This window comes from Castanea sativa, chromosome 8 (assembly GCF_040712315.1).
Source record: "Castanea sativa cultivar Marrone di Chiusa Pesio chromosome 8, ASM4071231v1".
Taxonomy (NCBI): domain Eukaryota; kingdom Viridiplantae; phylum Streptophyta; class Magnoliopsida; order Fagales; family Fagaceae; genus Castanea; species Castanea sativa.
This window is the reverse complement of record NC_134020.1, coordinates 26,349,534-26,360,217: the sequence shown is the minus strand read 5'-3', so window position 1 is coordinate 26,360,217 and position 10,684 is coordinate 26,349,534. Positions and strand designations below refer to the sequence as shown.

General features: G+C 33.0%; 1 protein-coding gene across 2 annotated transcripts; it reads right to left on the bottom strand.

The window, feature by feature from the left end:
* Positions 1 to 3,210: 3,210 nt before the first annotated feature.
* Positions 3,211 to 8,086, bottom strand: LOC142607598 (actin). Of its 2 annotated transcripts, none has more exons than XM_075779140.1 (5): positions 7,939 to 8,086; positions 5,854 to 5,926; positions 5,316 to 5,709; positions 4,194 to 4,807; positions 3,211 to 3,511 (listed from the first exon to the last, which is right to left on the bottom strand). In XM_075779140.1, exons 2-5 carry the CDS (start codon positions 5,911 to 5,913, stop codon positions 3,446 to 3,448), a joined length of 1,134 nt encoding a protein of 377 aa, XP_075635255.1. In that variant the 5' UTR covers positions 5,914 to 5,926; positions 7,939 to 8,086; the 3' UTR covers positions 3,211 to 3,445. The 2 variants fall into 2 exon arrangements, with proteins under 2 accessions (XP_075635255.1, XP_075635256.1); XM_075779141.1 differs by having other exon boundaries at positions 7,150 to 8,053.
* Positions 8,087 to 10,684: the final 2,598 nt, after the last annotated feature.

Below are 10,684 nucleotides of genomic sequence, written 5' to 3'. Positions count from 1 at the left end.
TAACCCAATTTTTGTAAGGAAAAAAAATATTATTTTCATCCATAAAATTTACCCAAACTTCAATTTTCATCTTTAAATTATTGAAATATTATATTTAGGCCAAAATATATTATTAGTTCCTGAAGTTTGCATATGAAACATTCTTAATTTCTAAAATTTCAAATGAAAGCTATTGGTATTTGAAGTTTAAAGAATGAGCACTAGCTCTTCCATTAATTTCCTTGCTTACATATGTAGCAAAACAACGACATTGCAAAACTTTAATTTGTTTTGCTAAAAAATAGTTATACATATGTTGGGTCTAATAGAGCAACTCGTGGACAAAATTCTTTAGTTTGAAATAGACCAACCAGAGAGAGAAAGAATACTGGTGATTGTAGGGAAGAAAGGCATTTACCTATCACACTTATGACTGGTATTCAAAAATAAATAAATGTGTCTTTTTTCTTTTGATCAATAAATGTGTCTATTATTCATTTCATGGTGATTTTTTTTAAAGCAAAAGGTCAAAAACACCAATGGCTATTTTTTTAGTGTTGTGAGTTTATTCGATTATGTGTTCCTCATTCAATAACAAGAGAACTTATAAATTAATAATAATATTTACAAATTAAAAATCTTCATCCACCAAAGAAATCAATTCTAAGTGTTGACATCGAGCTTAACCTAGTATTGAGACATGAGAAACATTCATGATATCTAATTATCTAGTATTTGCATATATAAAAGTCAAAAGAAAAGCCACTAGCTACCTAGCCGGCCATTTAAAATTATTTGCTTTTATTTTTTACGTTTCTAATTCGTCCAACATAACCAACTATGAATTGGTTTTTATTTTTTCCTTCCATTTTATTGGATTTAGGAGCAATACTCTTCTTTCCTACCACGCAAAAATATTGTTTATTTTCAAGTCGTGGGTTTTAATATTTGTTTAATAAGACATATTTCCTTAATTGGCTCGATGAATATGAAAGTATGTAACTATGTATTATTAACAATATTAAGTCGACCATTCCACCCCCTCAAAACAAAAAAACAGTCGACCATTCCAAATAAATAAATATAAATATAATTGACGATGTACTACTATTATCTACCCAACCTCCTAACATTTACCAAGGTTACTTAGCAGTCTTTGATATCTATAGTTTTCAAATATATGCCACATTTGATTTACTTGTGGCTGTGGTTCCTATGACTCTACTCTAATTACAGTACACTATTGTGTGATGCACGACTTAATTAAAAATAGACGGGAATAAATTTAAATTATGTTAATTTATAACTAATGAAATACTTGAAACTTCAATAGTTATACTATACCTTGACTGTGAAGATAGATAATAGATATACCTAAAGTGAACTAACTACCTTAATATTTAATAAGTCACATGACTAAAATACATTAAATAATTATGTTGTGCATGAAGTAGTAGAAATATAACAGCTAATATTCAAAATACAAGGAAAAAAGAATAAAAAGAAAAGGGGAACAACATGAATAAATCCTATTCACAATAAATAAATAAGCACTTCATTTAACCATATGATCAAGATATTAGTACAGTCCATGGATTATTCATACAAACATAGATTTATGTCCAATGAAATTAAAAGAAGTCCCAAAAATTATTAAGCATGCCTAATAGATAAACATTGTTATTTTCTCTATAAAAAAAAAAAAATTAAAAAAAAGGATAAATATTGTTAAAACAATAAATGAAGTTTTGTAGATTTTTTTGCTAATCAGAAAACTGCAGACCGATAAACAATATTGTGATTAAAGTATGGGATATATATATACCTCACAACAAATACACATTTTACAGTGAGGAGTTTAACTTGGGCATTAAATTTTCTATTATAGCATCATATGTGAAAGACGCTAATAATGCACTCCTTGCAACAGATTGATCTTCTAAGAATCTTTTGAAGGTATAGAATCCGTGGGAGAGAAGTGGAGGGTTATTTTTAGATTAAAGACCGGGTAATCCGTATTCCATACATGAAGATCTTTTTTTTTTTTTTTTTATTAAAAAGATCTTTTTCATTTTCTCTAGTAAGAAGACTAATCATAATTCATAACAAGTGAGTTTAAAGTGCCGTAGGAATTGGTTGCACAGACAAATCAATTGACTTTTAAAGTCAAAGCAAAATGTTACACTTGACTAGGGGTGGCAATTCGTGTTCACGTGTCGGGTTCGTGTTGTGTCAAGTCATGAGTATTCGACTACATAGGTCAACACTAACCCGACATGTTTATTAAACGGGTCAAGATTCCTTAACCCTAACACGACTCATTTATTAAACGGGTCAATCGTGTCGACCTGTTTATCAGATTTTATCAAAATAAAAAATAAAAATTAATGAAAAAACAAACAAATAAATATTTTTAATATAAAATTCAAAACTAACGAGTAACTGCATCACAAATAATCATTCAAAATTAAAGCATATCCCAATATCACAAATAATCAATCACAATATGTCAAAGAATATAAATCACAACAACTAATAAGTTCATATACCTAGAGTTTGAAGGGTATATTGGTAAAATATCATTTAATTAAACGGGTCAGATGGGTCAAACGGGTTCTATATGTTCAACACTAACCCAACCCATTTATTAAACGGGTTAGTCATGTCAACCCGAATATGACACGAACCCGTTAAGCCTCAACCCATAACCTGCTAATTTCGTGTCGTGTCGTGTCAGGTTCGCGGGTCGTGTCAAATTTTGCCACCCCTACACTTGACTCTGAAACTTGATTGACAACAATGAGAAGTTGTGCGTTCAGGGTACGTTTCAGACTCTTATCTCATAAACTACAACTTAGGTCTAACCTGAACCATTTATTTGTTTATTCATCTGTAGCTAGTAAAAGGAATTGGTTGCATAGACTTATAAACTTTTTTTATTTTTATATTTTATAATAAGTCACACAATCGGATCTTGAATCCACAACCTCACACTACACCCAAGGCTTATATGAGGAGGCTTATAAGGGGAGGAGGTGCCACTTGAGCTAAAGCTCATTGGCAAAAGTACCTTTTAAACTAGAAAGATCAAGGACAACATACTCTAACATCATGAAAAATGCTCAAAGAGAATATATGGTGAATTGTTTGAGTCAATATTAATCATCAAGGAGCTCTCTAGAATCTAAAATAAAATAACATTTCCCACCGTAGGAAAATGGAAGAAGCAAGGAATAAAAATAGAGTGCAGAATGCATATAACTTCAAACTTTGGCATATAAATTACAACTGTTTAACAGCTGATTAAAACAACAATAAAAGAATTGAAACTCTCTGCCATCACCCCCCACTGCTCTACTAGTTCATTTTTTCAACAAAATCAGATAAAACAAACAGTCAACTGGTGCGTTGCAATTGCTTTGCCCAAATCAGGACATCACACATGCACTGCTCCCATCCCAAAGAATTAGAAGCATTTCCTGTGCACAATAGATGGACCAGATTCATCATACTCTGCCTTAGCAATCCACATCTGCATTCCACATATAAACAATAACCTCTCATCAGTATGCTCAGATTACATAGATAATAAATCCAATTTGAGTTACACAATTGCAGATAGGCAACATATATGTGCGCGTGCGCGCGTTTTGGTAGTTATGAATATCAAAGAAATAAAATATAAACAAATATATTAATGCTGTTAAATGCTTAACCAAAGCCAACCCCAAAATTTTGATTTTTTATTTTTTTATTTTTATTTTTTATATATATATATATATATACAAGATAGAAAATCTACTCTAACTTAATCTAAGTGTATATGTGTATAAAGCTCCCTCTTAGAGACTTGAACCCCGGCCCTTGCCCCCCACACCCCACAAGCCCATAAACACTTATACTTGTGGAGTGACCATCACACCAAGGGTGTGTGGTGGTAAAATTTTGAAACTGGTACTTGGTTGTTTTTGTTAAATGCTAAACCAGACTATTAAGAGGCTTTCCCAAAATCAAAGAAGCTACACTGTTAGACTGAGAGAGTGTCAGAGTGCCTATATAACAAATTAAAGTACTGGCAAAACGCAGATTTCTAAACCCATTCCCACGATTTGACTATTAATACCGTATCCAGTCAAAAAAAAAAATACCATATCATTATACTTATGCACGTCATGCATATGGGCTTATCAGTCAGAAAAAATAACATAACATACCTGTTGGAAAGTGCTGAGAGATGCCAAGATGGAGCCACCAATCCACACACTGTACTTTCTCTCAGGTGGAGCAACCACCTTGATTTTCATGCTGCTTGGGGCCAAAGCAGTGATTTCCTTGCTCATTCTATCAGCAATGCCCGGGAACATGGTAGATCCACCACTAAGGACAATATTTCCATATAAATCCTTCCTAATATCAACATCACACTTCATAATAGAGTTGTACGTGGTTTCATGAATTCCTGCAGACTCCATCCCTATCATGGATGGCTGGAAAAGGACTTCTGGGCATCGGAAACGCTCAGCACCAATGGTGATCACCTGCCCATCAGGCAGCTCATAGCTCTTCTCAACAGAAGAACTAGTCTTTGCAGTTTCAAGCTCTTGCTCATAGTCAAGGGCTATGTACGCCAGCTTCTCCTTCATGTCCCTTACAATTTCACGCTCGGCTGTGGTGGTAAAGGAATAACCACGCTCAGTGAGGATTTTCATCAGCGCATCAGTGAGGTCACGACCTGCTAAGTCAAGACGGAGGATGGCATGTGGGAGGGCATAGCCCTCATAAATGGGGACTGTGTGGCTGACACCATCTCCAGAGTCCAGAACAATACCTGAAAATTTCAAAAATACATGTTATATATTCTCTCACACACACACAAGGAAGGAAAAAGAAAGAATCCTAGAGATTCATTTTACACACTAGATTAGAATTCTACACTCAAATCACTGTTATTCAGTCATAATAAGAGATATAGATCTTGAATCATAATATGTGAGTGCAGAATCATAAACACAACCAAACCCAATACTAAGTTACAAGGATGCCTAAGCTTCATTTATGATACAAATGAATTCAAAATCATGAACTTTTAAGAAAACCTCTTTCTTCCAACAAAAAATAAATACATGTTTCTTTCTTCCAACACACAGGTCTCTGGCTTATCTCTGGATCACTTGAACACCAGTCTCTATCCAACTATCTGAACTCTCTAAATGTAAAAACCATCTTCACACAATATGCATAGTTAACTTCAAAGGTTAATTCGGATCATTCTACAGATTAGCTTTAATTGCAACTAAATTAAATCACCCAGATGGTAAATCACTCAAATTGCTTACCAGTTGTACGACCACTGGCATAGAGGGAGAGGACAGCCTGGATGGCAACATACATAGCGGGAGTGTTGAATGTCTCAAACATAATTTGAGTCATTTTCTCACGGTTAGCCTTTGGGTTGAGAGGTGCTTCAGTAAGTAAAACAGGGTGTTCTTCTGGGGCAACACGGAGTTCATTGTAAAAGGTGTGGTGCCAAATCTTCTCCATATCATCCCAGTTGCTCACAATACCATGCTCAATTGGGTATTTCAATGTTAAAATACCACGTTTAGACTGGGCCTCGTCCCCAACATATGCATCTTTCTGGCCCATGCCAACCATCACACCAGTGTGACGTGGGCGACCAACAATGCTAGGAAACACAGCCCTAGGAGCATCATCTCCAGCAAATCCAGCCTAAAATTCAATAATACAATAGAAATGTAATATGTAAGAATTCCAATCCTCCATGGGCACTTTTGGAAGAGAGAAGTCACAAAAGACTTAGCAAATTAAATTAACTTGCAAAATTTCAGAGATGAAAGTAGCTTGAAGTGGTACCTTAACCATTCCTGTTCCATTATCACAGACAAGTGGCTGAATATCCTCAGTGTCTGCCATCTTCTGTCAACAGCTGAAAAAAGTCATCAACTTGAATTTAGATTAATAGAACACAAGAAATAAACAAGAGAGAGAGAGAGAGAGAGAGAGAGAGAGAACAAAAATTAGTAGAAGATTTGAACAATAACTTTATATGCATAGTAACTGAGCCCACATAAGACAGCACATCATCGTACATTCATGATAAGGATTTCAATGAAATGCTGGATCAATTGATTATACACATTATTTTCTTTTTCTTTTTCTTTTCTTCAAGCAGTAATAGAAGTAAAAAGGCAATGGGTAGCCCTCCCCAACCCAAAATCATCCCTATCATGATGCAGGACAGTCTAGGCTTCACTGCCTAGAGCATCCTGAAAACCTTAGGCTTCACCCCCTAAGGGTTGCTTGGAATCACCACCAAGCAGATAAAGAAATTTATCACAAAGAAAATTTTATTCAATAATAGTTGAATAAGAAAAAACACCAGTTGGAGCCTTTTTATAGAGCTTCCAAGAATGAAAGACCACGTCCCATAAAACTAAAGGTACTCTAAAAACTTGTCACAATCTAAGAAGAATGCAATCTAATCCCTATTTTTACTCATAATAATAATAATAGAAGTCTAAAATAATCCAATCACATAAGATAAATGAAGATTTGAAATAATGTATTCCAAATAATTTTGGTTGTGCTCCCTGCATCATGTCCCTACTCCCTAGTGCAGGTTTACCCAGAATATTCCCCTTACAAAGAAGGAGAAATACCACTTGGTGACCATAGCCGATGGCAAATAGATACTCTACGATTTAAACCATAGAAATTAATAATTTATATGAATGTTCATAAAATGGAACAAATGTAGTCCATCACTACTAGCATACAGTTAAAACATAAATTTTCTTGAAGAAAATACATATATAGTTTTGACATTTTATGAGCGGAGGAAGGTGGAGCACTCATGCTAAAATTGACCTTTAAAAAATAACAAATGAAAATGAAATGATGAAATTCACCTAGACCTTTGCTCATAGAGTTTTGAATACAATATTAAAACAAACATAGTACATTATTTACTGTTACTATAATATCACACCTTCCAAACAATCAGACAGCCAAACAAATATATACATATATATTCAAAATGTATCGGTTAGATACAAACAAAGGCATGAATCTATCAACAAGCTATATACAATTTATTGCATGGATTCAATAGTGCAAGAATAATTCAAAACATGAGAAAGGTATTTCCACCTTTGTCTTTTAAGAAAGATTCATATACTTTGAACAATGCCTCTCCCTATTCAAGCCATACACAACCAATATCTTTCAATCAGCTTGTTGGTTACCAGTTTCTATTTTCAAACCACATCGACTTGCAGCCTTTCTGTCCCGGCAAACCCCCGTGGGAAAAAAAGGAAAAACGGGTTTCGGATTCCTTTCATTGGCTTAATTTTCCAAATGCCAGAAAGGGCAAATGGAGTTATTAGAGAAAAACATTTTGATGGAGTTGAAAGGGTAATTTGGCTTTGTAATATGTCCAAGCAAATCAACCTTCATTGCATAAACTCATAAACAAGGCATTTCCAATACACATTTTCCCTACCATTTATTCAAAACCATACCAATAAACACAAACAAAATTAAGATCTATTGCTAACAAACAAAGCAGAATCAAATATCAAAGTTAATTAGGAAAAAAACAAACAAAGCTATGAAATGATACAAATTTTTCTCAAAAGTCTTTAACAATGTGACCGATCTACAAGGAAAGATGCGAACAATTTTCACGGATCATTCAATCTCGTAATGCAAATCAAAACCGAACCATCAACAACAACAACAACAACAAAAATAATAATAATAAATCACGTAAAATTGAAAATTCAGATCTGTGATAATGTGAGATTATAATTAATTTGGATTAAAATGAGGAAGCAAAAAAAACAACGGTGAGAAACATTGGGAAAGATAGGAAGAAATAAAATAACGGACATTTTCTCGGAAATCAAATGAAATGAATGGGAGAAGAGAATTTTTGACCTGAAGAAAGAGAAAGAGAAAGAGAAAGAGATAAAGAAAGAAATCGGAGGCCTGCGAATTGCGAGATCTCTTTTGGCTGCCCGCCTTTGGGTTCAAAAATGGAATTTGAGAACACGACCTCACCTAATGGAATTCGCTGTGTGTTAATGAATCAACTCTCTCCCTGCCCCGACTTATTTAATTGTGGGCCGTCGATGTATTGACGAGATTGCAGTGTTGTGCGACACGTGTCATGGTGATCTGGCCTCCCTTGGATACAGGCTGTTTTGAAATCCCCAGCCCGAGTATGTGATAAGTACGAAATCAGCCTTATATTTTTATTTTATTATAATAATAATAATAACACTTTTTTTTCTTTTTTCTTTTTTGGAGAATCAATAAAAATACCTTTTTGATTATTATATTTTAAGTTTAAACCTTTTTCAATTTGGTCTTTAAATTTTCATGGCTTTTATTTAGTGTTTATGTCGTATTTTAACCCTTTTTTTTTCTTTTTTTTTTAGAGAGTTTCAATTTATGGGGTTCGTTCTTGATGATAATTTTTTATCATTAGACCAAAACATCAATCATTTTTTTATGTAAGTGAAAATTGAACTCTAGATCTCATGTTGTCATCTCACTTATGGAAAATACTATATAAGCAATATAGTTTATTAGTCATATAGACATTTTTCTGTAAGTTAAATGATAGAAAATATCAAAATGATAGTAAATTTTAAAATATAATGACCAAAATGAAAGTTGTAAAAACTTTAAGACTAAATTGAAAATAGGACAAAAAATGGGTTTTTTTTTAATTTTATTTTATTTAGATTATCACATGATTGATATTTAGTATGGGCTATTGCTTAGCTCTAATATGAATTGCCAATAGATATGGTTATATTATAATCATATATGGGTATTCATATAGGCAAAATTTTAGTTAAATTATATCACATATTATATAATAAAAATTAAAAGTTAGATTCTAGGAATAGGTGATTGCATTAAGGGACTATCTATGCTTTGCGGTAAGTGTCTACACTCTCTAGTTTACTAATATATATATTTTTTTATACAAGATAGAATTTCTACTCTAGCCTAATCTAAGTGTATTTGTGTGTGAAGCTCCCTCTTGGAGACTTGAACCCCGACCTTTGTCCCTCACACCCCACAAGTATAGTGACCACCGCACCAAGGGGAAGCGGTGGTTCTAGTTTACTAATATTAAACTCCATTACCAGTAGTTGATGTCATATTGGTGTAATAAAGTAGCTCACTAGTTGGCCACTTATTGTCATTCTGTGGTGTTCCAAAAGTACAGCCGGAGGATTTACTCCCTTATTTTATATATCCTATTTATTTAGTATAAATAATATTCATGAATTTTTAATTAAAAAAAACTTGGTTTCAACTAAATTTCTATTTATTCAAATCGTGCATATATGCATAAAACTAGTTTATCTCAAAACATGCATTTTCTATTTTAGTTAGTTCATTTTTTTTTTCACATAGACTTACATCATGTTTTTTTTTTCTCTCTCTATTTCTAATTAAATATTCTTTTTATTATTAATTTTATATCTACTTCTCTAGCCTCTCCCTCTCTTATTCACTAATTGCCATTGCAAGGGCGGCTTAATTTATTTGGGAGCCTAAGGCGAAAACTAAAATTGAGGTCTTTTATATATTTAAATATGATTTTTTAAATTAAATATTACTTAAATTATTATCTTGTTTTAGATGCAAAATTACTACTAATTAACATGAACCATGTAGATTTTTTTTGAAAGCCTATAGACAAAAAAATTGACAAAACTTTTCACACCTGTTGATATGGCAGATTGATAGTGGTAAGTAAAAAAGTAATGTTAGTGGTGGACTTAGATAAAAAATAGTAAAAGTTTGTCAACTCAACTTGTGAAAAATTTTGTGAATTTTGTTTGGTATTGCTCTATTTTTTTTAAAAAAATGCTACATTCATAATATTTTCATAACAAATCCTAGGTGTTAATTTATTATTGGTTCTAATTTGAACTCATCACTGAAATTAATTTTTTGTCATCAATAGTACCCTATAACAACCTATCACTTAGGATTTTATTCTGAAAGTGTTATGAAAAATGTTGTGAAAAATATTGTGGACATAACATTTTTTTTTTCATTTGATAAAAAAAATATTATTTTATTTATTGGCTAATATTTGGACTCAATTAATACTGTAAGGCCAGGAGTTGGATCCTAAGCCCAAAAAGGTAATGGGATTGAGGCCCAACGAGCCCAACACAATGAATTTGTAGAGAGTAAGTTAGAAACTAGGCTTTAGCAAGTTGGACAACAATTATAGTGGATCCATATGACAAGAAAAACCAAGGTAAACAAGTTTCATGCAAAATAACTCTTCCTCGGCAAGGTCCGAGGAGAATAGCTCTTATATATATCTTTCTTAAACTTGATTACAATTTCAATTCTTGTTGCTACAGTGTTTTCTCTACTGATTCTCATATGAAAAAAAAAACCCCCTCATTCCTAGAGGATCTCTTACATTATATAACCTCTTTCAACTGATCTTGACATTCCATTTGTTGATCGTGCAGGATACTACTCGAGTGCTTGTCCTATCAAACGCCCTTCCCAAATCTTTTGTGAGTTACGGCAACCAAGACGGCATTGTTTAGGGGTTTTCTCCACATAAATGCAGCTAGGGGGTTTAGTGGGGTGCATTAAATGCGGTGACAATTACCATCCCTCCAGTCATGTTAGG

What these genes read in the sequence shown, in the direction of transcription:
- LOC142607598 (XM_075779140.1), bottom strand. Translation starts at nt 5,913, where the DNA reads ATGGCAGACACTGAGGATATTCAGCCACTTGTCTGTGATAATGGAACA. An exon ending in ATGGAACAGGAATGGTTAAG is followed by an intron (nt 5,710 to 5,853) that starts GTACCACTTCAA and finishes ATTGAATTTTAG; the next exon opens with GCTGGATTTGCTGGAGATGA. An exon ending in TGCCAGTGGTCGTACAACTG is followed by an intron (nt 4,808 to 5,315) that starts GTAAGCAATTTG and finishes TGAAATTTTCAG; the next exon opens with GTATTGTTCTGGACTCTGGA.